The 27,453-nt window shown below is 45.7% G+C and overlaps 1 protein-coding gene across 1 annotated transcript; it reads right to left on the reverse strand.

Moving 5' to 3' along the window:
- Nucleotides 1-8,170: 8,170 nt before the first annotated feature.
- Nucleotides 8,171-25,291, reverse strand: LOC142297339 (microtubule-associated serine/threonine-protein kinase 4-like). Its single transcript, XM_075341574.1, has 16 exons — nt 25,000-25,291; nt 15,657-15,755; nt 15,118-15,211; nt 14,738-14,808; nt 14,282-14,367; nt 13,185-13,393; nt 12,579-12,717; nt 12,353-12,485; nt 12,042-12,207; nt 11,783-11,884; nt 11,402-11,524; nt 11,140-11,249; nt 10,125-11,050; nt 9,714-9,802; nt 8,778-8,867; nt 8,171-8,558 (listed from the first exon to the last, which is right to left on the reverse strand). Exons 1-16 carry the CDS (start codon nt 25,225-25,227, stop codon nt 8,425-8,427), a joined length of 2,799 nt encoding a protein of 932 aa, XP_075197689.1. The 5' UTR covers nt 25,228-25,291; the 3' UTR covers nt 8,171-8,424.
- Between the last annotated feature and the right edge of the window lie 2,162 nt (nt 25,292-27,453).

Here is a 27,453-nt window from a genome sequence, read left to right on the forward strand (position 1 = left end):
GGTCCAGAGTAGGCTTTATCATCTCCTTACTTCAGGACAAAGCCTTAGAATGGGCGACTCCCCTATGGGAGCGCTCTGATGTGGTTACTCTGAGACATCAAGACTTTCTTGATGCTCTTAAGGCGGTATTCATGGGTCCGCAGGTTACCCATGATGCGGCCCTGAGACTGTTAGATCTATCTCAGGGTTCGTTATCCACTAGTTCTTATGCCATTGCTTTTAGAACTCTGGTGGCAGAACTAGATTGGCCAGAGAAGGTGTTGATTCCTATCTTCTGGAGAGGGTTGGCAGGCTATGTCAAGGATGCTCTTGCTACTCGTGAGGTCCCTGCTTCTCTGGAGGACTTGATCACAGTAGCAACGAGGATCGATGTACGCCATAAGGAACGTAGACTCGAGGTTTCTTCCTCACGCCCTAAGCATCGGGCTATTCCAGTTGTTGAGGGTCCACTACCATCTTCCTCAGCATCTGAAACATCTCCCACTCCTATGGAGTTAGGTCATACGTCTTCCAGACTACGCAAGTCTGGTCCTCCTATATGTTACGTATGTCGTCAGGCTGGGCACTATGCCAACAAGTGTCCTAGTCGTCAGGGAAACTCCCTGGCCTAGTAACCATTAGAGGGGGGTTACTAGAGACTTCTGCACCCTCTAAGTGTTGTATCCCAGGTCAGCTCTCGTTATCTGAGAATACATGGCCTATTATGGCTTTTGTGGATTCCGGAGCTGACGGGACTTTTGTGTCCTCAGGATTTGTAAAGGGACACAATATTCCCTCTATCATGTTAGAGGCGCCTATTCCTGTCCGTGTTGTTAATGGAACTATGTTGTCTGACTCCATTACATTGAGGACAGTTCCCTTGCGCCTTTCCCTGTCTCAGGGTCACATAGAGGAGATTTCTTTTCTTGTTTTGCCTGAGGGTATAGACGACATCCTTCTGGGTCTCCCATGGCTTCGGACTCATGCTCCTCACATTGACTGGGAGTCTGACAGCATTATTAGTTGGGGTTCGAAATGTCAGTCCCGATGTCTTCCCTTACCACCTAAGGTCATTGCGGTTGCATCTACTGATCTCTCTCCCATACCTACACCCTATCTGGATTTCGCTGACGTGTTCTCCAAACAGGGTGCTGAGGTTCTTCAACCCCATAGGCCGTATGACTGTGCCATAGACCTTATCCCAGGTTCGGTTCCACCTAAAGGCAGGGTTTACCCCCTGTCGATACCTGAGTCGGAGGCCATGTCGACCTATATAAGAGAGAGTTTAGAGAAGGGGTTCATTCGTAAGTCTGTCTCTCCCGCGGGAGCTGGGTTTTTCTTTGTTCGGAAGAAAGAGGGTGATTTGCGTCCCTGCATAGATTACAGGGGTCTCAACGCAATCACAATAAAGAACAAATACCCATTACCTTTACTTTCGGAGCTCTTTGACAGATTGAGAGGAGCTCAAGTTTTTACAAAGTTGGATCTGCGGGGTGCGTATAACTTGGTACGAATTCGAAAGGGTGACGAATGGAAGACCGCTTTTAACACCCGAGACGGTCACTATGAATACCTCGTCATGCCTTTTGGGTTATGTAATGCACCCGCAGTATTTCAGGACTTCGTAAACGATGTGTTCAGGGATTTACTGTTATCCTCAGTAGTGGTGTATCTGGACGACATCCTGATTTTTTCTCCTGATCTGGAGACTCATCTACAGGATGTCGTTCGTGTCCTTTCCCGTTTAAGGGAGCACTTATTGTTTGCTAAACTCGAGAAATGTGTATTCGAGCAGTCCTCATTGCCTTTTTTGGGTTACATTATCTCACAAGAGGGCCTGGCTATGGATCCTGCGAAGCTCTCTGCTGTCCTGCAATGGTCCGAACCTCATTCCTTGAAGGCGGTGCAACGCTTCTTAGGATTCATAAATTATTACAGGCAGTTCATACCCCATTTTTCTACTTTGGTGGCCCCTTTGGTGGCCTTGACTAAGAAAGGTGCTAATCCCAAAGCCTGGTCTATTGAGACATCTCAGGCTTTTGAGGCAGTAAAAAGACACTTTTCAACTGCTCCCGTTCTTCAAAGACCCGATGAGAGTAAGCCCTTCCTCTTAGAGGTTGATGCCTCTTCAGTGGGTGCTGGTGCGGTCTTGTATCAAAAGAACGGTGCAGGTAGAAAAAGGCCGTGTTTCTTCTTTGCGAAAACCTTTTCACCAGCAGAGAGAAACTATACCATTGGGGACAGGGAACTGCTCGCCTTGAGATTAGCCTTGGAGGAGTGGCGTCACTTGCTGGAAGGAGCGAAACATCCTTTCCAGGTCTATACAGACCATAAGAATCTGACGTACTTACAAACCGCTCAGCGTCTGAATCCTCGCCAAGCCCGCTGGTCCTTGTTTTTCTCCCGCTTTCACTTCTCCATCAACTATCTGTCTGGGAGTAAGAATAACAAGGCAGACGCCCTGTCTCGCTCTATGCTTTCTACCCAGGAGGAGATTGACGAACCTCGTCTTATCCTTCCCTCCAGGGTTTTTCATACGCTCTCCCCTGTGACGTTAGACCAAATCCCACCGGGCAAGACCTTTGTTCCGCCTGATCGACAGAATGATATACTGTCATGGGCCCACACCTCAAAGGTGGGTGGGCATTTTGGTATTAGGCGGACACGAGAGTTACTGGAGAGGTGGTATTGGTGGCCACACTTAGCCAGCCACGTCAAGAGATATGTCGGTTCCTGCTACTCGTGTGCTCGCAACCGTCCATTACGGCAGAGACCGGCTGGACTCTTGCATCCTTTACCAGTGCCAGATAGACCATGGGAGGTGGTAGGCATGGACTTTGTGGGTGATCTTCCATGTTCACAGGGACATAGATTTGTGTGGGTCATTACGGACCATTTCTCCCGGATGGTTCATCTCGTACCGTTATCGAGAATCCCATCTTCCAGGGTACTAGCCAAACTATTCCTCAAGCATGTCTTTAGGCTTCACGGGATGCCAGATCGTATCATTTGTGATAGAGGCCCGCAATTTACTTCCCGTTTCTGGCGAGATCTTTGTAGCCTTCTGCAAATTGAGTTGAATCTCTCTTCGGCATACCATCCGGAGACCAATGGTTTGGTTGAGCGTACCAATCAATCTATGACACTTTGTTGCTGAGAACCACGATAACTGGTCCTCCCTCCTACCCTGGGCAGAATTTGCCCTTAACAATTCGCTGGCTGAGGCCACTGGGCAGACACCGTTCGTACTCAATAATGGGCAACACCCTAGGGTACCGGTACCGTTTCCCGCTGCTGCACCTCCTCCTCTTGTGGCCGACTGGGCAACTAATGCCAGAGAGGTTTGGGATCGGACTCAAGAGTCGATCCAAGCAGCTAAGGACCGTATGAAGACGGTGTCCGATCGGTTTCGTCGCCCGGCTCCTGTCTTTTCTCAAGGGGACTTTGTGTGGCTCTCTGCAAAACACGTGAGACTTAGAGTGAGCTCTGTCAAATTTGCTCCTCGCTTCCTGGGTCCTTATGAGGTTCTTCGACAGGTAAATCCTGTAGTCTACCAATTGAAGTTACCCGTCCATCTTAAGATTCATGACAAATTCCATGTCTCACTGCTAAAGCCGGCTATTTTACCTCACGCTCGTGAAGTGCACTCTCCTGCCTCTGATTCCTCTCGCTCTAGCTATGAGGTACGAGCCATAGTTGGTTCTAAGATGGTTAGAGGGCGCAGGTTCTTCTTGATAGATTGGGAGGGTTACAGCCCGGAACATCGCTCTTGGGAGCCTGAGGAGGCTGTCCATGCTCCCGACTTAGTTGCCGATTACCTGCGTCGCCGGGAGGGGGGCCCTTGAGGGGGAGGTACTGTTACGGTTGCTGCGAGCACTGGAGACTAAGTCCAGATTTCTTACTACTGCACATGTGCGAGCGCTGGAGACTAAGTCCAGATTTCTTGCTACTGCACATGTGCGAGCGCTGGAGACTAAGTCCAGATTTCTTGCTACTGCACATGTGCGAGCGCCGGAGACTAAGTCCTATCTTGGAGCCATTGCACATGTGCGGGTGACATCATCGCTGACACGAGGTCACATGTCTCTGACACCTTCTATGCCGATTGGTCGCTGGTCATGTGCTTGTGATGCCTTGCTCGGTGATAGGCCAGCATGACGTCACTCCTGTCGTTCTGGCAGCGGATTGGCTCTGGTGTCCTCCATCTTGGATGAGGCACAGAGTCTATATAAGACCCTGACACACGCCGCATGGCGCTCAGTCCTCTTGGTTCATGCATAAGAGTAGACGCTCTGTGCGCGTTCCTCTAGGCATTCCTCTGTCTATGCTAGGTGAGCGCTACCGGCAGGGTAGCGTTCTTATACCTTACAGCTTCGGCTGCTGTCCGTATCCTTACCTCTTAGGGGAGCGGACATAGGCAGGTGCCTGAGGCACATGGTCTGGCTGGGTCTTGTGGTTCGACTCGTAGGTGGATGTTGCCGCTAGGGTAACGTTCCTTATACTGCATCTGGCAGTTGTTCGTATCCTCGCACACTAGGGGAGCGAACAGAGGTAGGAGCTTTGTGCGGCTTACGCTGCTGTTCGTCTCTTTTGCACCACTAGAAGAGCGGACCTAGGCAGGTGCCATATCTAGTGGTTCGTGTCCTCGCACACTAGTGGAGCGAACACAGGTAGGAGCTTTGTGCGGCTTACGTTGCTGTTCGTCTCTTTTGCACCACTAGAAGAGCGGGCCTAGGTAGGTGCCATTTCGCACACATTGCCTTTGTCTCTGTGATTATTAACAGAGATCATTCCACACACCCTCCAAGTAAGGGAGGAATTGCTTTACTTACTTATTATATCCTTCTGTGAGTTAACAGAGGTATTGCACTCTGCCATAGTCTGCAGCAGAGTCTTTGCACGGTGGACCCTGACTGTCTGATACTCCTTTAGGTTATCAGACAGCCCCCCGTAACAGAGACTGTGCATGATGTAGATGTGATCCGTGGTGTGGTGGTTTGGCACGAACTCTGGCTTTTGCTGAGGACATTGTGCTCGGTAAGAAAACTGAGGATCCTCTTGTTCAGGATGCTGTTGAACAGTTTTCCCAAGTTACTGCTGACACATATGCCTCTGTTGTTGGCAGGGTCATACCTATCCCCACTCTTGTGGATGGGTCTGATGAGGCCTTGGTTCCAGGTTCAAGGGAAGTAGCCGCCACTTAGCACAATATTGAACAGTTGAACCATTGCAGGTTGAATCTCTAGTGGGTTCTACTTCAGCATCTCTGGGGGATTCCATCCAGGCCACTGGCTTTTTTACACCTTATGGAAGAGATTCTTTCTGCAACTTCCTGTAATGTAATTGGTGTATCCAGAGGTTTTTGAAAATTTTTGACTTTCTACTCCATCGCCTTTATTTATTTATTTATTTATTCAGTTGTTATGTTTTCCTGTTCTTGGCTTAGTCCTTCTTTAGGGATGTCTTTGTAGAGGTCTCTGAAGTACTGGAGCCAGATGTTGCCATTTTGGATATGGATGTCGTTTTTCTTGCTTTTTGTGTCCATGTGCTTCCATATTTCCCAGAAGGAGTTATCTTGGCGGACGCCTTGGAGTTGGCTATGTTTGGTAAAGATGTAGCTCTGCTTCTTCCTCCTGAGGATGGTTTTGTACTGCCTTTCTATTTATCATGTATCTGTGACGCCCTGGCCTATCAGGTCATCGCAGGGTATTGTGCAATCTTCCCTTCTGCACAGTATCCACCCTCCTTGGTTACGGGTCCTGGACCTTTGGTGTTGCTAACAGCTTAGCCAATAAAAATCATAGGAACACTTCACACTTTAACCTACCAGACACACCATTGGGGGGCCTGAAGGAAATATGGCCACCCACTTGGGGGGTTGGTAAGGGGAAAGTGGAAAAAGTGACAGTTGAGCTTGAGCAGTGAGAGTGAAAGGAGAAGAGGTGGAGTGGTAACTCTCGTGAGGAGAGGTCAGGGAGCAGGGCTCCTGTGTACTAGGTGGCAGACGTTGGTCTGGGCCTGGTAAGAGCTGGAACCCCGGTCACAGGGGACAGTGTCAAGGGGCACGGACTGCAGAGGAGGGCGGCCGACGGCCTTGAGCTACCACCGGGCAGGGGCCAGGGCACGACGCGGTACGTGGACCCCAGGCTGGAATGTAGCTTCACGTGTTCCGGTAATTTACCCAACGGGGGTGAAGACTTCAAGTGTCATCCCCAACCCACTCCAAAATCGGGGTACTAGCGCACCGATGGGATAGGACTTTCCCAATACAGTCCAAAGAAATCCTACGCGTGAACCCTGAGAGCAAGCTCCCTCTGATAGCCATACGGGTGAGTGGGACCTAAAGAGTTTTATACCCACGGGTCCAGCAGAGACAGAGGTGCCAAGGACAGGGTCACAGGCTAACAGCAACACCAAGGGCACAGACCCAGGCTTGCTCCCTACAAGCTGCAGTGGTGCTCAGAATTCTGGTTTACAAGCTGTCGGTGTTGTTATTCCTGGACTGAGTGAGTACATTGCAATACCCCTGTTCCTACCCCAACGGCACCCAATCACCAACCATCCGACGGGTCCCAGGACACAAACCCCCTAACAACGGAGGGGTTAAACATCCTGCTGCTACATCACCGTCACCGGGCTCCCCAACAGCAGCGGTGGTCTCTCACATTACCACACACTGTGGGTGGCGTCACGACTTTCAATCCCCCTGTACATAGTCCCCCTTTCATCGAGTGGCCGCACGACCCCCGGGTCCAGAGACCTCTTGAGCCACCGCGGATCCGGATCCGAGCAGCCCGGCTGCTGGCACGTGGGCGGCACATATCTATCTATTATCTATCATGTATCTATCTATTATCTATCATGTATCTATCCAACTATTATGTATCTATCTATCATGTTTCTCTCTATCATGTATCTATCTATCCCTGTATCTATCTATCTATCTATCTATCTCTCTTTCTCTTTCAATAGAGGCAGTAGGTCAATGGTAGAGCCGCTGCCTTTGGACAATCAGTTCACGAGTTTCAGTCCTGCCATATTGGTAACCCAGAGCAGATGAGAATTTAATTTATGCACTGAACTGAGTAAATGTATTCACTTAACTGGGGACAGTCCCACATAATTTAGGACGGTTGGGAGGTATGATATGGTTTATATTAGATATAAACACACTTCGCTCAGATATAAGTACATGCTGCTTAGTTGCCCGTCTGGCATCAGGTGCAGCACAAGTTCCTGACTGACGCTCCCTCCTCATGTAAGATGGATGCCACAGCTGAGCTCAAAGGCTACAGCAGAAAGCAGCCGGGCACTAACTGGTTAATGTCTGGCCAATCAGTGCTGGCTTCATTCTCTCACACAGGGTGGGGGCGCGGTCTGACGGCAACCAACTACATGTTGGGACTGACGGTGCTCGAGGGAAGCAGTGAATATGTATGAGGGTTAATAAGCAGACCCTGATGTGGTGTTACAGCCTTGTGGGAGACTCGGTAAGTATAACGCTCCTGATTTATTCCTTATTTTCTTTCTTTTTCCTGAATTTTTTTTTAATATTTTGGATGGCCAAATCCGAACCGTTACACCGAGTTCCCTGAGACTTCTGTAATGGGGGTCCGTGCACATATACTAGGTATCCGGTACAGACCCCGAACTTTTTCGCCCATCACTACTTAGCAGGTATGCAGCATTTAAAAGCGCTGTGTGCACATAACCTTAGGAATAACAGAATCTCTGGTCATCACACCAATTGTGGCCAGGGTGTAAAGCATTAATGGGAGACAAAGAACCATTCTTCTCCTGTTTGGTGTCCAATAGAGATGAGCGAGTATCGAAATATTTGTGATACTCGTAACGAGTATTTTGTAATAATTGCATATTCTCTCCAAATAGCGAGTACAATGCAAGTCAATGGGAAATGGAAGTAATTTTCTTCTGATTGGGAAATGCGAGTATTTTTCTGTTGGAGTCCAGCAGATAATTACTCTAATTACACATTGACTTGCATTATACTCGCCATTCGGAATGAATACGCGCGTATTACAAAGTACTTGTTACGAGTATCGCGAATACGAATATTTCGATACTCGCTCATCTCCAGTGTCCAACCCATCAAATACTTATGACATGTATAGTATTGATATGCCATTAATAATTAAGTTTTAAATTAGTAATAATTAAGTTAAAATATGAATCAATTTTAAATTTTTATTCATTTTTTGGGGGCTCACAATGTAAATTCCCTATCAGTATATCTTTGGAGTGTGGGAGGAAACCGGAGAACCCGGAGGAAACCCACGCAAACACGGGGAGAACATACAAACTCCTTGCAGATTGCTGCAAGACTACAGTGCTAACCACTGAGCCACCGTGCTGCCCATAGGTGGTACAAGTTCTTCCATACAAGCACAGTATTGATGGTGGATGTGCTGTATTTTCTTCAGGGCGCTAGATGAGGGGGTTTTCTGTGATGACTATGGAGCCCCGCTGACAGCAGGCAAAAATGCAGCTTTCTCTGACAGCGCGAGCAGCCCTGGATAATCTACGCCGGCAGGATGATATCATCCGGCGGAAGATAGAACCTGTGAGAAGAAATGAAAAACTGATGTAAGTAATGGGACTCCATATTAGAGGATAGTACAGTGGTGTCACTGTGACCGGACGGTAGAGGAACCTTCTCCATACACAGGTATGGGACCATCGTCAGCCATCATAGATGTGACAATCCCACCACAGATCACATCTGCTGCACATGAATTCTCACTGACATCACACAACATGGAGCTTATGGTCACACTTACCTCGCCTTCTCTCCCCCTCTTCTACAGTCTCTGTTTTTTGCTTTTTTCCCAGTTTTAGAGCAGATCTTCTTCCCTTCTGAACTGGAGATTCTAATCAAAAAGTCAGAAAAATGTTGATTATAAATTCCTAAAAGATTAGGTTTGTATCTTCATAAAGTTATGTGATCTGATTACTATGCACCTATCACTATTCTGTGTGCCGCCATGTGGTGTCTCCCCAAGGATCTATGTGCGCTTATTAATATGACATTACTTGCAGCAGGACACAGTGTTATTATATAATCAGTTCCATAAACCTTCAGTGTAACTTTATAGAGGACTCGTCACCAGGTGAAAAGTGTCCAGGATTCACCTTTCTCTTATTCCCGCTCTCCCCTGAGTTCGCTGGTTGTTATTTGTTACCGTCCCCTTTTCAGTTCAGAGATATATTTTTTTGTGCTAATTTTTATGGTGTTTACCATAGGGGCGTGGCTAATAGTTCCCATAATGAGAAGTCTGAAGACACGCCCCCAAAAAATCCTGTGTGCCACACCCCATTGGTAAAGACCATAATCATTTGCACCAAATATAAAGGCCCAATAACTCTTGAAACGTATGCGGGATTTTATATACCCCCCACAAAGAAAAATAAAATTCAGTGGGGCGACGGGAATAAAGTAAGTAATTTCCTGATCCTTCATGTGCAGATTCACATTACACTTTTGGATTATAGGCTAAGGACATCTGCAAGGAGTTTGTATGTTCTTCCCGTATAATCCGTGGGTATCCTCCGGATTCTCCGGTTTCCTCCCACACTACGAAGGCATACTGATAGGGAATGTAAATTGGGAACCCCACTGGGGACAGTGATGATCATGTCTGTAAGGTGCGGTGGAATTAAAAGCGCTATATAAGAGAGTAGATAAATAATAGGATGATCTATATATCTGTACATACCTGAGACGGAGGGCGAGGATGCCGCAATGTTAGTGACAGGGAAACACTGATTCCCACCATCAGATTTGGAAAGTGAAGATTCTTTCTTTCTGTTTGATAGAAGAAAGTCAAGTAAATTACAAGTAAAAACAATATAGAAGGACGAGCACCTGCCTGTAAGGCCAATTAGGAAAACACGGAAGAGATTCCCCACTCAGGACCCCGTTCTTCCAGAAATAATGGACTCAACTAGTAATATTGTATTGAACTGGAAATGAATGGCTGGTCTCCATATTCAGCTGTTATTACAGTGTTCTCACAATCCAGAACTACAGAGATCAGCAATCATGGGGCGGTGGATGCTGGATTTATATTTGTGCTACTTGTCCCTTATAAATCACATAATAATAATAATAATAATTATCTACTCACATGTCTGAGGGTTTTTCGGAACCCCCTGGAGGTGACACAGGCTCTTCTTTAGTCAACCTCTCAGTATTGGTTATGCAACCCCCTGGAGGTGACACAGGCTCTTCTTTGGTCAACCTCTCAGTATTGGTTATGGAACACTCTGGAGGTGACACAGGCTCTCCTTTAGTCATCCTCTCAGTATTGGTTATTAAACCCTCTGGAGCTGACAAAGGCTCTTCTTTGGTCAACCTCCCAGTATTGGTTATGGAACACTCTGGAGGTGACACAGGCTCTTTGGTCATACTCTCAGTATTGGTTATAGAACACCCTGGAGGTGACACAGGTTCTTCTTTGGTCAACCTCTCAGTATTGGTCATGGACCACTCTGCAGGTGACATAGTCTCTTTGGTCATCCTCTCAGTATTGGTTATAGAACCCCCTGGAGGTGACTCAGGCTCTTTGGTCATCCTCTCAGTATTGGTTATGGAACCCCCTGGAGGTGACAAAGGCTCTTCTTTAGTCATCCTGTCAATATTGGTTATGGAACACTCTGGAGGTGACACAGGCTCTTCTTTAGTCATCCTCTCAGTACTGGTTATAGAACACCCTGGAGGTGACACAGGCTCTTCTTTGGTCAACCTCTCAGTATTGGTTATGGAACCCCCTGGAGGTGACACAGGCTCTTCTTTGGTCAACCCCTCAGTATTGGTTATAAAACACTCTGGAGGTGACACAGGCTCTTCTTTGGTCAACCTCTCAGTATTGGTTATGGAACCCCCTGGAGGTGACACAGGCTCTTCTTTGGTCAACCCCTCAGTATTGGTTATAAAACACTGTGGAGGTGACACAGGCTCTTCTTTGGTCAACCTCTCAGTATTGGTTTTGGAACATCCTGGAGGTGACATAGGCTCTTCATTGGTCATCCTCTCAGTGTTGGTGATAGATAGCTAAAATAAATTAAGAAATATAAAATAGATTTATTTTAAAACTTTTTTATAGCTATAGGGTTTATATATTTTTTTGGCCACATACTTACTTTACAAAACCTTTGATAAGGTGATACAAAATTTCGGACTTCTAGCCACTTATTGTCCTCACTGGTGTCCTCCTCATCGGAATCCACATGTTTGTTTTTCATATAGCGAGCTGCAAAGTAATGTGTTATAAGAGATTATTAGCATAAGACTTGGTCAGACAGTCACCATGCTATCACTAATAATGGTGGGAGCTGATTGTCACACAAAATTAAAGACAAGACACACAGCCGTTTTCTACGGAGGACGTCTCATGTTTCTTACTGTTAAAGTTGCTGGTGTCCAGATCTGACTTTAGATCAGGAACGAACACGGGTTTCTGACTTAGCAGATTGTCAAAGTCCAAGTCGCACAGGAATGGATGCATTTTGATCTCATTTGCCCCTCCTGGAAAAGGAAGACAAGAAGGAAAATAACACAGTCATTGTCAGAGAAACTTCTCTATATCTGTACAGTTTATGTTATTCTGAACTGAAGATAAAACAGAGCCAGACATGAAGGAAATGTAGTGAAAGTCATAGTATGAAGAATGGGGAATGGACAAGTAGGTGGAGTAAAGACCATCAGTGCTGGTCCTCATGGGCATGGTCATTTGTCTTGTCAATGAGGTGTAATAAATCATTATTAATACTATGATAATATTACCTGTCCCAAGTCGATGTGCAGGATTTTTTCGGAGCAGCGCAATGATTAATTCTTTAGCTTTTGGTGGAGGACAGTATTCATTAAATGTCCAAGGTATGTCAGCTGTTATATAAAAATCAAGTATTACATAAAATAAAACATCTGAATTCATTTTCATTAAAAAAAAACCCATTTTTCTTAACAAAATAGAAACTTGGGCACAGAACAAATCAAAGCAAATAACAGAGACACCACATGGCATTCAGATTACTTTGCTTACCATAGACGATCCTGCGCATAATCTCCTTCTTGGTAGCCCCAGTAAAGGGTTCATATCCTAAATAGAATGTGTATAGAATGATCCCTAATGACCACCAGTCTACAGGTCTTCCGTATCCTTTCAATAGGATGACTTCTGGGGCCATGTAGGTAACCGTGCCAACCGTCTGGAAACAAACAAAAACAAGGGATGATGATCAATAAATATCATTTCAACAAATGACATCAAAGGAAACGTCTAAATGAGAAATGATCAGATAAGGAGAAAGAGAAGAGATCTGTAAAGTACAAGATCCTGTAAGTAAAGCCGACCTCTTTATCACAGAACTCTCTGATGATGTCCTCAGTTGGAGCCTTGTAGACGTTGGACGTTGGTCTCATGACGCCGAGTTTTGAAAGCCCATAATCAGTGACTTTAATATGTCCTGTAGCTGTTATCAGGAGGCTGTGAATGAAAAGATGGCGTCAGTAATAACCCATAGACTCTATAACAATCTGTAACTTTCTTCCCCTTCATTATAATACAGGGGTCACTTACTTCTGAGGCTTCAGGTCTCTGTGCACCACACCATGGCTATGCAGATATTCCACAGCGACAACTGTTTCTGCAATGTACAACTGAGCCAAGGCGTTGGGAAAAGCACCTTTGTTCTTTAGGAGACTGGCACAGTCTCCTCCTACACGAGAAAGCAAGTATCACAGGTGAGGGTTTGTTACAATGTAAATTACACATGATGAGGGTGAATGAGAAATAATCAAAGATAGTGGAACAGGAAATCATATATAGAGATAAACTGTATAATGCACAACATATATTGTATACTACAGAGTTACCCTATACACAGAGATAGAGCCCGGCCCCATCTACAAGCCTCATGTATTTCTCTGCGAAAGTTTCCATCTATAAAAACTGCTCAAATATAAACAATTTATGCTTTTATCCTTATCAGAAATTGCCGCCATGCTCAGTCAGGACATACGCCCGAGGATTTCACAGAGATCAATGATTTTTCAGGCATCTTGGTAATAGATACATTATAGTAAATGCTGTGTGGACATGTAACCGCCCATGTGGTCACAATCTGGGTATATATAAGGATTAAGCAGACGTGGGCAGTATATATATACAATGGATGTGTCCTACCTGGTGCGTACTCCATCACCATACAAAGATGTCGTCTAGTAGGAAAAGAGCAGAACATGGAGACTAGAAAGGGACAATCCGCAATTGCTGAGATGTCCCTCTCCAGAAAGGCTTGTTCAAGACTCCATGTATTATTCAGGTTCTGCTTGTCCATTTTCTTCATGGCGCAGATCTGTTTTGTGGCTTTATGGCGCACTAAGTGGACGGCACTGGAGAAAAGGAAAATCCATGATTAATTATCAATTGTTACTAATAATCTGTCTGTAGACCTCATCAAATGATCTTCTGTACTAATGGTTAATACTAGATGTGAGACCATTTCTAGAAATACGTGTCTACAAATACATAAACTAAAATTCCATAAAAATAGAAATTGCAATTTTTTGCCCAAAATCTCAAATTTATAATAAGTGCAGTTGGAATTTTTAGTGCTGTAGTGCACATTTAGTGCTGGCTTTTTTGGTTTTTTTTTTTCATTCAATTGGTCGGTGACTGACCCCCACCTAGCTATGCACCCTAATTCGGGATGTATTCCACCTGTCTAGATTTTGGCGGTTGGTGACTGTTCGCATACAGTCATCAGGCCCTGTCCACAGGCTATTTACTTCATGCAGCATTTGCTTGGACCTGTCCCGCCCACAGCCATGACTCAGTCATGGGTACGGGATTGAAATAAACCAGGTTAGTGCTGCTAAGAGCAGTTCTACTATTTCATATGTGAGGCCATCTGGCACATTTTATAAAAATATTTTAGCGTAGGACTGCCCCAAATGAGATTTGCCGTGACGTGGTGGGGTAGCTCAAGAAATTGCAATTTTTGGCCAAAAATCGCAATTTTATAATAAATACAGTTGGAATGTTTAGTGCTGTAGTGCACATTTAGTGCTGGCTTTTTTTTTTTCTAACACTCCATAAATGATCACCTATAGGAGGTCCTCATTCACACTCCATCCCATCTGTCCTGAATAGTAACAAATGTGGACAGTGATATCGACTCCTAATTTCTGTATGGGAACATTGCATGAGCGGGACACATAGACATAGGCGTCGTCATAAGAAGTCCTTGGAAATAAATATTATATCAAAGAAAAGCTCACCCAAAATTTCCAAAGCTGATCAGCTTGATCGGATCAAAGTCGCTCTTACAAGGACTTCTCATTACATTTAAGGATCCACTCGCGGCCTATAAATTAATAAGAAATTATATTAGGTCATAGAAACTACAGAAAAATAAAGCTCCAGATGCAGGAACATCTCCCGTCTATATTATATCCCGCTGATTACACTGCAGCAGATGTAGAGGACGTCATACAAGCCGGACCCTCCACAGACGCTCTTATATTAAAGGGTTGTATCCTCCATATAAATATATTATTATACTGCAGGGGATGACAAGGGTCATCACACAGAGGAGGCAGGAATAATGCCATCATCACATATAATAGGTCTGATCTACATGAAGAACAGAGACATCCCATTGTCATATGGGATATAATATGGGATGTGTATTTCGTGCCCAGTCATCATTATACAGACATCCCTCTGATACTTACACTGGCAGATTCGTGGACGATCTCTGGTGTCTCACATATTCCACATTCAGTATTTGCCGGCACAGATGTTCCTAAAATAATGATGAATAATGAAGAGATGTCATGTAATAGTCTGTATCAGTAGATAAATCTGTGATTGCGGCAAATTTGATTGAATCCCCAACAATGATATGATCGGGGACTCATGAGCCTCTTTTTATATTTTAAGATGAGAAAACCCCAGAAAAGAAGCAGAATTATATGAGCGCCCTCCAATATTGTCTATGGGGGGCTCTGGTGTAGCCATCGGCCTCATTCAGAGGATGAAGAGTAAATCTGCATATTCTCTGCCATTCTCTATTACTTGACATTTGAATGTAAAATATTGGTGATCAGCTTACCTTCTATCAGATCAGTATTAAGCTCCTGCTGACTCGTCTCACAGTCAGGGATATTTAGGTCCTGCCCTTCTTCGGAGTCATCTTCTGATGTTTCCTGATGGATATAATATATACAATTAATATAACATTTCAGAAATACTAAATACCATATATATCTAAATCTAAATCTGGATTTACTTAATAATTTCAGTATGGGATGAACTATACCCGGCCGCTCCCACTAGTAAAGGTACATTAATACATAATGGACTTGTATATACAACTGTTCTCTAATAATGTCCCAGAACTGCAGCATTTATAAGAAGGAAGTCTGTGATGACCGAGCAAGACAGAAGCATAAATATAAACTCCGCACCGCTGAGTACAGACTGCCATCACAGATAGAACCGCGGAGACAGGCTGTCATACTATACCCTGTGTCTGCCTGGAACCAAAGGTAGAACGTAAACATCATAAATCTGACCTTCTGCTACATGACTGGAAATCTGGAGAAGATCAGACAACAATGACATGAGATATAGAAGATGATGGATCCTTACCTGATGCTCCAGTTGGCAGGATGGGTTCTCTAGTACCCTCAGGACATTTTGGGCCAGTTCTTTAATAAAGGCCAATTCTCCACTTTGGGATCTTTCAGCCTATAGAGATGAAAATAAACAAGAAAATCATGAGAGAAAGTTCAGAATGGAGGAGGCCCTTTATGTTACCATCTTACTCCTATCTGCACTAAAATGCTTATATTGGGAACTGACAAGGAATCTGGTAACTTGTAAACCATTAAATGTCCTTGTCTATACGCCTTACCCAGTGTATGTACATAAGACACATGACTGCTTGTGACTGGTGTAAAACGGTCACTGCATCCTTTATTAACTTTACAACCCAAATCTAGGGGTGACTTCAACAATGATAACCCCACAATTATATATATCAAGTAGCTGTAGCACCTGGCATTGCCCAGGATAGTAACTGTCTTTCTCTTTCTCTCTCTTTCTGTCTGTTTCATTCTTTATCTGTCTGTCTGTCTCTTTTCCTGTCTGACTCTCTCTGTCTGTCTCTTTCCCTATTTTTTCCCTATTTCTTTGTTTGTCTGTCTCTCTGTCTCTTTCCCTGGCTGCATTGTGACATGCCAACATTCCACTTAAGGGCGTGGCTGCGCATTCTTCTGAGTTCTGGCTGCACTGTGGCTCCCAGCCCTATTAACTTTAATGGAGGCAGGTCTTTTGGCGAATAACTGTAAAGCGTAGGGTTAAAATTTTCCCTCAAAAGATAGTTTATGACGTTCCTTGAGTCAAATGGAGTGTGTGCGCAAAATTTCGTGATTATACATGCGACGGTGGAAATTCCTTTAGCGGACATACACACACACACATACATACATACAGACATACATACATACATACATACACACATACACACACATACAGTACATACATACATACATACACACATACATACATACACACATACATACATACATACATACATACACACATACATACATACATACATACACACATACATACATACACACATACATACATACATATGTGACGCCCCTGGACTAGTCCAGGGTGTCACAGGGAACTGCACTATTCTCTATCCTTGGTGCAGGGCCCACCCTCCTTGGTTCCGGGGTCCGCAACAGTGATTCTGTACTAACAGCACAAATCCTAGTCACCCAAACACTACACTTGTCAGGCACACCAGGGGCGTGGTTCCAGCTGGGAAAGGAACCGCCCACCTATGAGTCAGACAGGCTGGTGGGAGGAGTCAGTTAGACAGTTGGTAGTAACTGAAAAAGAGAGAGGACCTGGGGATTAAGAGCTCCCTGAGGAGAGCCTGGCTGGGTCGCAGACAGTGGCCTGTACTTGACGGCTCAGAGATTAGCGGCGTCAGCACAGCGGAGGGATAGGACTTCCCACACAGAGCAGTCACAGAAAATCCCACGTGCCAGCTGCTAAGAGCAGGTCCCAATTAAAAAGAGGGACGGGACCCGAAGGTTTCAAGCCAACGGGGCCAGGGACACACACAGTACACAGTGTATGGAGGAAGGCTCCAGTCCACCACAGAATCACTGAAAGGGACCACCGCACGTGCAGTCACCGAGTGCAGCAGTACCAAGAGACTTTGTTTACCTCAGAGTCTGTGTCCACTGAATGCGTCATCACACCTGAGTGAGTACCCTGGCTCCCCAGCGCCCTGCCGGCCCTATATCAATATAGGCTGTTCCTACCTATTCCCTACCCTGAGTCCCGGGGCCCCTACCTGCGGAGGGAATCACCACCAGGCTGCCCCAACACCATCAGCCCCGGCACTCCCATACAGCAGCGGCGGTATTCCTTATTACCGCACACCGCAGGTGGCGTCACAAATATTCTCCCCCGTAAAAAACCTTTTTGTTTTTCATCAAAGTGTCTGCCGAGCAGTCCGACTGCTGCTAGGGCGTCACACATTGATTTTTGGCGTCACGAACAGGATTGGACTGGACCCACTAACCTGGGTGACGTGCGCCTTCTCCAAAACTGTTGAGCCCAAAGTGAATAAAAAAAAAAAAAAATTCAGTTGCCGCCATCTTGCTGCTGAAAACCAAGGGGGCATAGAAAGATGTCGGCGCCGGGTGAAGCGAGCGCAGCGGCAGTTCCCCCTCAAGATCAAGGTGACATGGACGCACGAGCGACCGCGCAGATAATGCCAATGACTTTACCGTATGTGCCAGGCGCTACCTGGCTACCACAATATGATGGTTCCCCTGACACTCTGCAAGGATTCAAAAGAAAAATCCGCACACTCCTGGATATGTTTGGGATGAATGACCGGCAGCAAGCGTCTGTACTACTCGGCCAGTTATCAGGCGCTGCAGAGCTGGAGGCGGAGACCTGGACAGATCAGGACCGGGCCTCAGTAACTGCCATTTTTGAACGTCTGCGACTTTCCTTTGAAAACCGCACTGAGGCAGAACTCCGCATAAAGTTTTACAACTGCAAGCAGCGCCCACAAGAAAGCATTAGAGACTATGCTCTGAGGCTGCAATCAGCGCTACGGACTCTCAAACTAACCATTCCCATCAGTGAAGCTGAAGGAAACAAGGTGCTTGTTGAACAGTTTCTGCAAGGCCTGGGGTCAGTGGAGGACCGCAAGCAGCTACGGCTGTGGACTCTGGAATATCCTGCAATGGACTTTGCTGTTTTAAAAGACCGAGCCATCAAGGCTTTGCAAACCCCAGAGCCAACTGATTCTCCTGCTACGTCCTGGCAAGCCGGCACTTCTCCTCTACATGTGCCACCTCCTGTTAGAGCACTGCCAGAGCCAAAGACCCCAGCAGCGCCTGCAGGCGATACCAGTGATTTGTCTTTACAGGTGCAGCAGCTGAGCAGTGATGTTGCAAGGATCCTAGAGGCAATGCAGCTCAAGCCCAAGACCAAGCCGGCGGAGAAGATCCAGCTTGCTAACTGCCCAGATGACGTCCCTTGGATGAGAGGGAGGACCTCGACATACAGAGGAAGGAACCGTGACCGGTATGAAAACCTTGTTTGTTATAGGTGCAACAAGACTGGTCACTACGCCCGTTATTGTCCTTTAAACGGGCCACCCCTGGGGCCAAGGGCCACTCCCCAGGACTAAATCAACAAGGCCCAGCAGACTGGCGGGAGCGGTATGTTGGAGGAAGGACCATCGTTTCCATCACCTTGGATGGGATTCCGACTTCAGCACTTCTTGATACCGGCTCCCAGGTAACAACTATACCCCAAGTACTGTATACCAAATTCTGGTCAACTGAGGAACTCGCCCCACCGGACAATGACCTCACCATTTATGCTGTAAATGGTTTACCAGTAACACAACTCGGGTTCAAGGAGGTAACCATCAAGGTGGGCAGGGTGGAGTTAGCACGCCAAGGACTCATAGTAGTGCAGAATGACCCTAGTGACCGGAACCCTAAGATGATTTTGGGGACTAATGTTATTGAGAATTGTATGGGGGAAGTATTGTTTCTTCTCCAACAGCTCTCTGAAACTGCAGGAACGGGACGCCAGAGGGTCCTGCAAAGAGAGATTCGAGACCTCCAGCAGAGGCAACAGGTAAATTTGTCTGGTGGGGAAATTGGCGGTGTACGGGTAATGGATGCAGCTCCTGTGGTAGTGCCCCCACGGAGTGAGATGATGATATGGTGCAGGGCAGCTGTAGGCTCCCGTGGACAGAATTACCAGGCAGTGGTAGAGGCCCTACCTTCAGAGCACTGGTCTACAGTACTGACAGCCAGAGGGGTAGTCGATGTCCGTAAGGGGAGAGTGCCCGTGCGAGTGTTGAATTGCGGGGAGGAAGAGGTTAGACTGCCCAGGTATGCTACCATAGCCAAATTGTACACTGTGAGTGAGAATTTCATCCAGACAGTAAAGTCCTCAGCCACACCAGATCAGTCAGCCACAGACAGTTCCCAGATTCAGCAAGAACAGTGGTGTCAAGAGTTACATGTAGGTACTGACTCCACTCCACTACATCAAAAACAAGGGGTCTACAGGGTGGTTCAGGAGTATGAGCAAGTGTTTAGTAAACACCCATTAGACTTTGGGAGGGTGAAAGGGGTTCAGCATCATATACCCACAGGCATTCATCCACCTATAAAGGAAAGGTATAGGCCCATACCACCTGCTCACTACCAGTGTGCCAAAGACATGCTGAGAAGTATGAAGGAGGCTGGGGTCATCCGTGATAGTTGCAGCCCCTGGGCAGCCCCGCTAGTCCTAGTGAAGAAGAAAGACGGCACTATGAGGATGTGCGTGGACTATAGGAGAATTAACAACATCACACATAAGGATGCCTCCACTGCCCAGAATTGAAGAGTCCTTGACTGCATTAAGATCTGCAAATTACTTCTCTACCCTTGACCTCACTAGTGGTTATTGGCAAGTGTCCGTTGCTGAGGAGGATCGCGAGAAGACCGCCTTTGCCACCCCGATGGGATTATGTGAATTTAACAGCATGCCATTCGGGCTCTGCAATGCACCTGGTACGTTTCAACGACTCATGGAGAGCTGTTTAGGCCATTGCAACTTCGAGACTGTCCTGCTGTACCTGGACGACGTAATTGTATATTCCAAGACCTATGAGGAGCATCTGGGACATCTGGCAGAAGTATTTGAAGCCCTTTCCAGGTACGGGATGAAACTAAAACCCTCCAAATGTCACCTGCTGAAGCCCAAAGTCCAATACCTGGGGCATGTGGTAAGTGCCGAAGGTGTGGCTCCGGACCCTGAGAAAATCACAGCTATCCAGAACTGGCCCAGGCCTCAGAACATCAAAGAGGTGCGCCAATTCCTGGGATTGATGGGGTACTACCGGAGGTTCGTGAAAGGCTATACCAAGATGGCATCCCCCTTACAAGATCTCCTAGTCGGACAAAGAAAGCACGGCAAGACTTCTGGCTCTCCATTCACATGGGGTGAGGAGCAGGAGAAGTCCTTCAAGTGGATGAAGTCAGCTTTGACAGGAGATGAGATTCTGGCATATCCTGACTATAACCTCCCATTTGTGCTGTACACTGATGCCAGCAACGTGGGGCTGGGAGCTGTTCTATCCCAGGTACAGGATGGCAAGGAAAAGGTGATTGCATACGCCAGCAGGAAACTCCGTCCAACAGAAAGAAATCCTGAGAACTATAGTTCTTTCAAGCTGGAGTTCTTAGCACTTGTTTGGGCAGTGACAGAGAAGTTTAAGCATTACCTGGCTTCTGCAAAATTCACCGTATATACAGACAATAACCCGTTGACACACCTGGACACGGCGAAGCTTGGAGCTTTGGAGCAGCGGTGGGTAGCACGACTGGCAAATTACGATTTCACTATAAAGTACAGGGCTGGTCGCAAGAACGCTAACGCTGATGCGTTGTCCAGGATGCCCCAGTTGTGTGATGATGGGAGGCATGAAGATGACCTGGAGGAGATTGAGATACCTGCTTTCCATCGCCCTACTGATAGAGTGAAACCCCGATATTATAGTGATCAGCAAGAGGCGACTTTCAACCCATTGCCCCACCATGGTTGGCAAGAAGCCCAAGATAATGACCCTGCAATCAGATTGATAAAGGCATTGATATCCGAGGCTGATTCACACCTTGAACCAGATGCTCCAGAAGAAGCTAAGAAATTGTGGAAAGAAAGAAGTCGTCTGTGTTTCCATGGAGGCAAGTTGTGCAGAAGTCTCATTAATCCAAAAACGCATGAGAGAATATGCCAGATAGTAATACCCACAGCATATGCACCAGTGGTGTTGGAGGCCTATCATGATAGAGCTGGGCACTTTGGTTGGAAGAAGTTGGAAATGTTGCTGAGAAGTCGCTTTTATTGGACTGGGATGAGAGATACCATAGAAGCTTGGTGCAGGAACTGTGGTCCATGTACATTAAGGAGAAAAGATAGCACCAGTCAGCGAGCGCCATTGCAACCAATAGTAACTACCCAGCCTCTAGAACTCGTTGCCTTAGACCACGTCAAGCTCACACCAAGCAGGAATGGGTACACCTATGCACTCACCATAGTAGATCACTATTCAAGATTCCTGGTGGTGGTACCTGTCAAAGATCTAACTGCCAGCACTGCGGCGAAGGCTTTCCAGGCACATTTCTGCAGACCCCACGGTTACCCAGATCACGTCCTAACAGATCAAGGTCCCGCTTTTGAAGCAGAAATCTTCCAGGAATTTTGTAAATTGTATGGGTGTAAGAAGATACGCACTGCCCCCTACCACGCACAAACAAATGGGATGTGTGAGAAGATGAACTATGTAGTCATCAACCTGCTGAAAACTCTACCCCTTGAGGAGCGGAACGAGTGGCCTGAAAAATTGCCAGATCTTGTGGACATGTACAATAGTATTCCTGTGAGTTCCACTAAATGCACACCCGCTTATCTCATGAGGGCTAGACCTGGGAGACTGCCAGTGGATCTGGAGATGGAAGTTGAGATGCCTGAAGTTTATTCCCCAAATGCAGATTGGGATACCAAGCGTAGAGCTCAATACAGGCAAATTCAAGAGTATGTCGAGGAGAATCTGGACCAAAGTAGGGAAAAGCAAGAAAGAAGCTTTAACAAGCAAGCCCAAGCCCCTCCATTTTCACCAGGAGAAGTGGTCTTAAAAAGAAAAAGAAAGATGCATAAACTGGACGACCAGTGGGAAAGAGAGCCATATGTGGTCCAGCCTTCCAATTTCAACAACCAGAAGACCTGTCTTGTCAGCAAGGACCAAGGAAGAACCACAGCTGTAATTTCCCGTGACCACTTGAAAAAGTGCCCTGAACCCCTGAACATCCAGAAGGAAGAACAGCCCCAACCTCAAGTGACTGAGAAAAAGAAGAGAGTGATCCACACCATCCTAGGTGACTTCCCGGAAGATTGGCCTATGTACAATGGAGCAGTGATTGTGCCTGTACTCACATTCCCGCAACCCGCGGAAGAACCAGAACCAAGGAGGCCTGAAATCATTGCACCTAGAGAAGTACCCATACCAGCACCACGAACACGTAGATTACCACCTACAACACCTAGCACCAGTAGTGGGGAACAGGTAGTAGCAAACACCACAGTACAAGGGTTAGAGGGAAGCCAGGAGCTGAGAAGGTCCACCCGTGTGAACTTTGGTCAGCCCCCACATAGGTTCAGAGATGAGGAATGGTAGCGGAACCCGGCTACTCTACCCTAATGTAAATAGTCTAAATATAGAGTAAATTTAAAAATGTTTAGTATTTTCCATGCTTTTAATTCTACTATTTTCCATGCTAAAGATAGTCATGTAAGACATGTTGATATAGAGTGTTGATAAGAAGAATGTTGATTTTATTTTAATTACCTGGATTCATGACCTGATTGACGACCAATGATAAGTTTTATTGAAAATGGACCTTTGGCTACAGGACTGGTGGTAGCCAGCACGAACTGGTGCTATTGTAAATGGTTATTTCCCATTCATAGCCACGGACTGCATCCCCACCTACAGGAGAAGACACAGGTGGAGGAGAGACCTGGGAGACATATGGCCCAGGTCTGGCCACCAACAGGAGCGGTGGCTTGCCTCCTTTTGGAACTTTGGGGGTGGGATGAAGGATTGGGAAAGCGAAACGTTGGGTTCAAGTGCCTCCCCTGCGTGGGATGGATAGATATGTTTTTCTTATTAAAATGTTCACTTTTTGCAGATAAAAATAAACACTCTGGGTGCACTGTAGCTCGGGGACGAGCTACGTTTAACCAAGGGGGAATGTGACGCCCCTGGACTAGTCCAGGGTGTCACAGGGAACTGCACTATTCTCTATCCTTGGTGCAGGGCCCACCCTCCTTGGTTCCGGGGTCCGCAACAGTGATTCTGTACTAACAGCACAAATCCTAGTCACCCAAACACTACACTTGTCAGGCACACCAGGGGCGTGGTTCCAGCTGGGAAAGGAACCGCCCACCTATGAGTCAGACAGGCTGGTGGGAGGAGTCAGTTAGACAGTTGGTAGTAACTGAAAAAGAGAGAGGACCTGGGGATTAAGAGCTCCCTGAGGAGAGCCTGGCTGGGTCGCAGACAGTGGCCTGTACTTGACGGCTCAGAGATTAGCGGCGTCAGCACAGCGGAGGGATAGGACTTCCCACACAGAGCAGTCACAGAAAATCCCACGTGCCAGCTGCTAAGAGCAGGTCCCAATTAAAAAGAGGGACGGGACCCGAAGGTTTCAAGCCAACGGGGCCAGGGACACACACAGTACACAGTGTATGGAGGAAGGCTCCAGTCCACCACAGAATCACTGAAAGGGACCACCGCACGTGCAGTCACCGAGTGCAGCAGTACCAAGAGACTTTGTTTACCTCAGAGTCTGTGTCCACTGAATGCGTCATCACACCTGAGTGAGTACCCTGGCTCCCCAGCGCCCTGCCGGCCCTATATCAATATAGGCTGTTCCTACCTATTCCCTACCCTGAGTCCCGGGGCCCCTACCTGCGGAGGGAATCACCACCAGGCTGCCCCAACACCATCAGCCCCGGCACTCCCATACAGCAGCGGCGGTATTCCTTATTACCGCACACCGCAGGTGGCGTCACAAATATTCTCCCCCGTAAAAAACCTTTTTGTTTTTCATCAAAGTGTCTGCCGAGCAGTCCGACTGCTGCTAGGGCGTCACACATACACACATACACACACATACAGTACATACATACACTCAGCTTTAGATATTAGATTGAGCTAAACCAGGAGAAAAACAACACCTTTTTAAAAATGAGACTCTACAAGAAGCGCACTGGTACAAGGCGTAAGTTATTAATATTCCACATTAATACCCCCAATTCTCACAAGATCTGGGCCCACTAGTTATAATGATATCATAGTTATCAGACTGACATGGAGAATAATGTTTTTAGGTAATTTTTCTCCATATTGAAAGCCTTAAAAGCAAAACCAGAATTGAATTTTCGTTACCATTTCATCACATTTGGAATATTATTCCTGTTTTTCAGTACATTGTATGGTAAAAAGAATAGAGCCATGCACAGCTTCAAGTCTTCTTGCAAAAAAGCAACAACAAAAACAACTCCTCACACGTCTGTCACTACAAATATATGACTCTTGAAAGAAAGTGATGAAAATATGGGAGCGGAAAAAGTGAAAAATTCCCTTGTTCTTAAATAGTTAATAATCCTATTCCTCCACAACCACAACCTTCCCACCACTAATTCAATTAATCCTTTAGGTCCCACTCTCTCCCTTCTCATGTAGCCTGTGTGCCCTATTTTGGCTCTTTGGCTATTCTTATTAGGGTACTTTTTACAGAATAAACTTACATTTTTATTCCATTATTACTTTCTATTATTACTATTTTTATAAGATTTGTGCAGATTGTCTGCTATTTACCTCTTGTACTGCTGTCCTGATGTTCTGCTGTAAATGCTCAAGATATTCTGAGCTAATTTGACCATGATTGTATTTGGTCAGGCAGTCACTCACTAGCTTCATAACCAGCCGGTATGTGAAGCTGAGGATGCCACAGGGTAGTGGTAGCACAAAGTCAGGGTCATAGCTGATAAGAATCTCCTGAAGTTGTGCTAACACCTGAAATTTATCTGGAGAAATTCCAGACATTTCAAATAAAAGTAATGCAAAGCACGATCTGTATATGAAGAGCTATATAGCTTTATCACTAACAGCAATGACCACAAGTGTCAAAGTGAGAATGAGAGTGAAAACACTGGTATACATAGGGATTCTTAATTGTGATGTCATAATGTAACCCTGAGTTCTATTCTTAAAGGGGCATCTTACCTTATAAGGAAGTTCCCTAGCAACCCTTAAGGCGGCAACAAGGTAGCTGAGCATTAGTACCAGATGCAGGCATGGAGTACAGAGCTATAGGGGGCTTTATATTCTTATCAGATAGGGTATTTTTATGTTGTAAAAAAATATATTTACAGTATATTTGTTATACGTAGTGTTTTGTATCAGTAAGAAATTAATTACTGTGGGATAACCCAGTATCATCTGGTGCGCATCTATTATGGGTTAAAAAATATGATGTAGCTTTTAACAATAGTAGATTTTAATTCTTATCAATACAAGCTATATTTTAGTCACATAGTAATTCTCTCTTTTCCCTCCCACTTTATAATATATGACTTCTCCTAGTGGTGTACACTTATGTGCATGCATTTATGGAAAATAGCTCATACAATAATTAAAGGGGTATTTACATCTCTAGTATCCTATACCAGGTGGTATATATTTCTAATTAGAGGTATTTGCTAATATTACTATTATTATGCTGAGCTCATCTTGGAGATGAGAATACCCTTTAACTGTCACTTTATAACCTACATGGACACGTTTCTTTATGCCAGTTACGAAATATCATTTTGTAGATACCAAAATCAATTTATCCTCTTCATGACGAATGACTGACATACTGTAGAACGCCATGAGCAGGTGTCAGTTCCCGCATTATGACCTACTATGTCCATAATGGAGTAAAACTGTCACTGTATAAAAACTCAGTGACAGGTCCGTGCTGACAGCGGTCACTGACAGCCAACCAGCACCGGATGAGATGCAGGGACCCATTTCATTAGACCCCGCTCACTGATCACTGTCATTGGATAGTGAATGTGTGTATATATATATATATATATATATATATATATATAATATATATATAAAAATATACAGTACAGACCAAAAGTTTGGACACACCTTCTCATTCAAAGAGTTTTCTTTATTTTGTACATGTGGAATGAAATACTTAAAAAAGTGTGAAACAACTGAAAATATGTCTGATATTTTTGGTTCTTCAAAGTAGCCACCTTTTGCTTTCATTACTAATTTGCACACTCTTGGCATTCTCTTGATGAGCTTCAAGAGGTAGTCACTAGAAATGGTTTTCCAACAGTCTTGAAGGAGTTCCTAGAGATGCTTAGCACTTTTTGGCCCTTTTGCCTTCACTCTGCGGTCAAGCTCACCCGAAACCATCTCGATTGGGTTCAGGTCTGGTTACTGTGGAGACCAGGTCATCTGGCGTAACACCCCATCACTCTCCTTCTTAGTCAAATAGCTTTTACACAGCCTGGAGGTTTGTTTGGGGTCATTGTGCTGTTGAAAAATAAATGCTGGTCTAACTAAACGCAAACCGGATGGAATAGAATGCCGTTGCAAGATGCTGTGGTAGCCATGCTGGTTCTTTATGCATTCAATTTTGAATAAATCCCCAACAGTGTCACCAGCAAAGCCCCCACACACAATCACACCTCCTCCTCCATGCTTCCCGGTGGGAACCAGGCATGTACAGTCCATCCGTTCACCTTTTCTGCATCGCACAAAGACATGGTGGTTGGATCCAAAGATTTCAAATGTGGACTCATCAGCCCAAAGCACAGATTGCAACTGGTCTAATGTCCATTCCTTGTGTTCTTTAGCCCAAACAAGTCTCTTCTGCTTGTTGCCTGTCCTTAGCAGTGGTTTCCTAGCAGCTATTTTACCATGAAGGCCTGCTGCACAAAGTCTCCTCTTAACAGTTGTTCTAGAGATGTGTCTGCTGCTAGAACTCTGTGTGGCATTGACCTGGTCTCTGATCTGAGCTGCTGTTAACCTGCGATTTCTGAGGCTGGTGACTCGGATAAACTTATCCTCTGCAGCAGAGGTGACTCTTGGTCTTCCTTTCCTGGGTCGGTCCTCATGTGAGCCAGTTTCTTTGAAGCATTTGATGGTTTTTGCCACTGCACTTGGTAACACTTTCAAAGTTTTCCCAATTTTTCGGACTGACTGACTTTCATTTCTTAAAGTAATGATGGCCACTCGTTTTTCTTTGCTTAGCTGTTTTTT

Source organism: Anomaloglossus baeobatrachus, chromosome 3, assembly GCF_048569485.1.
Source record: "Anomaloglossus baeobatrachus isolate aAnoBae1 chromosome 3, aAnoBae1.hap1, whole genome shotgun sequence".
NCBI classification, from domain to species: domain Eukaryota; kingdom Metazoa; phylum Chordata; class Amphibia; order Anura; family Aromobatidae; genus Anomaloglossus; species Anomaloglossus baeobatrachus.

Coding starts and splice junctions, on each gene's coding strand:
- LOC142297339 (XM_075341574.1), bottom strand. CDS start 25,227: ATGTCTGGAATTTCTCCAGATAAATTTCAGGTGTTAGCACAACTTCAG. Junction 15,756..24,999: donor TCAGGACAGCAGTACAAGAG/GTAAATAGCAGA, acceptor TCATCTCTATAG/GCTGAAAGATCCCAAAGTGG. Junction 14,368..14,737: donor TCGTCCACGAATCTGCCAGT/GTAAGTATCAGA, acceptor ATTAATTTATAG/GCCGCGAGTGGATCCTTAAA.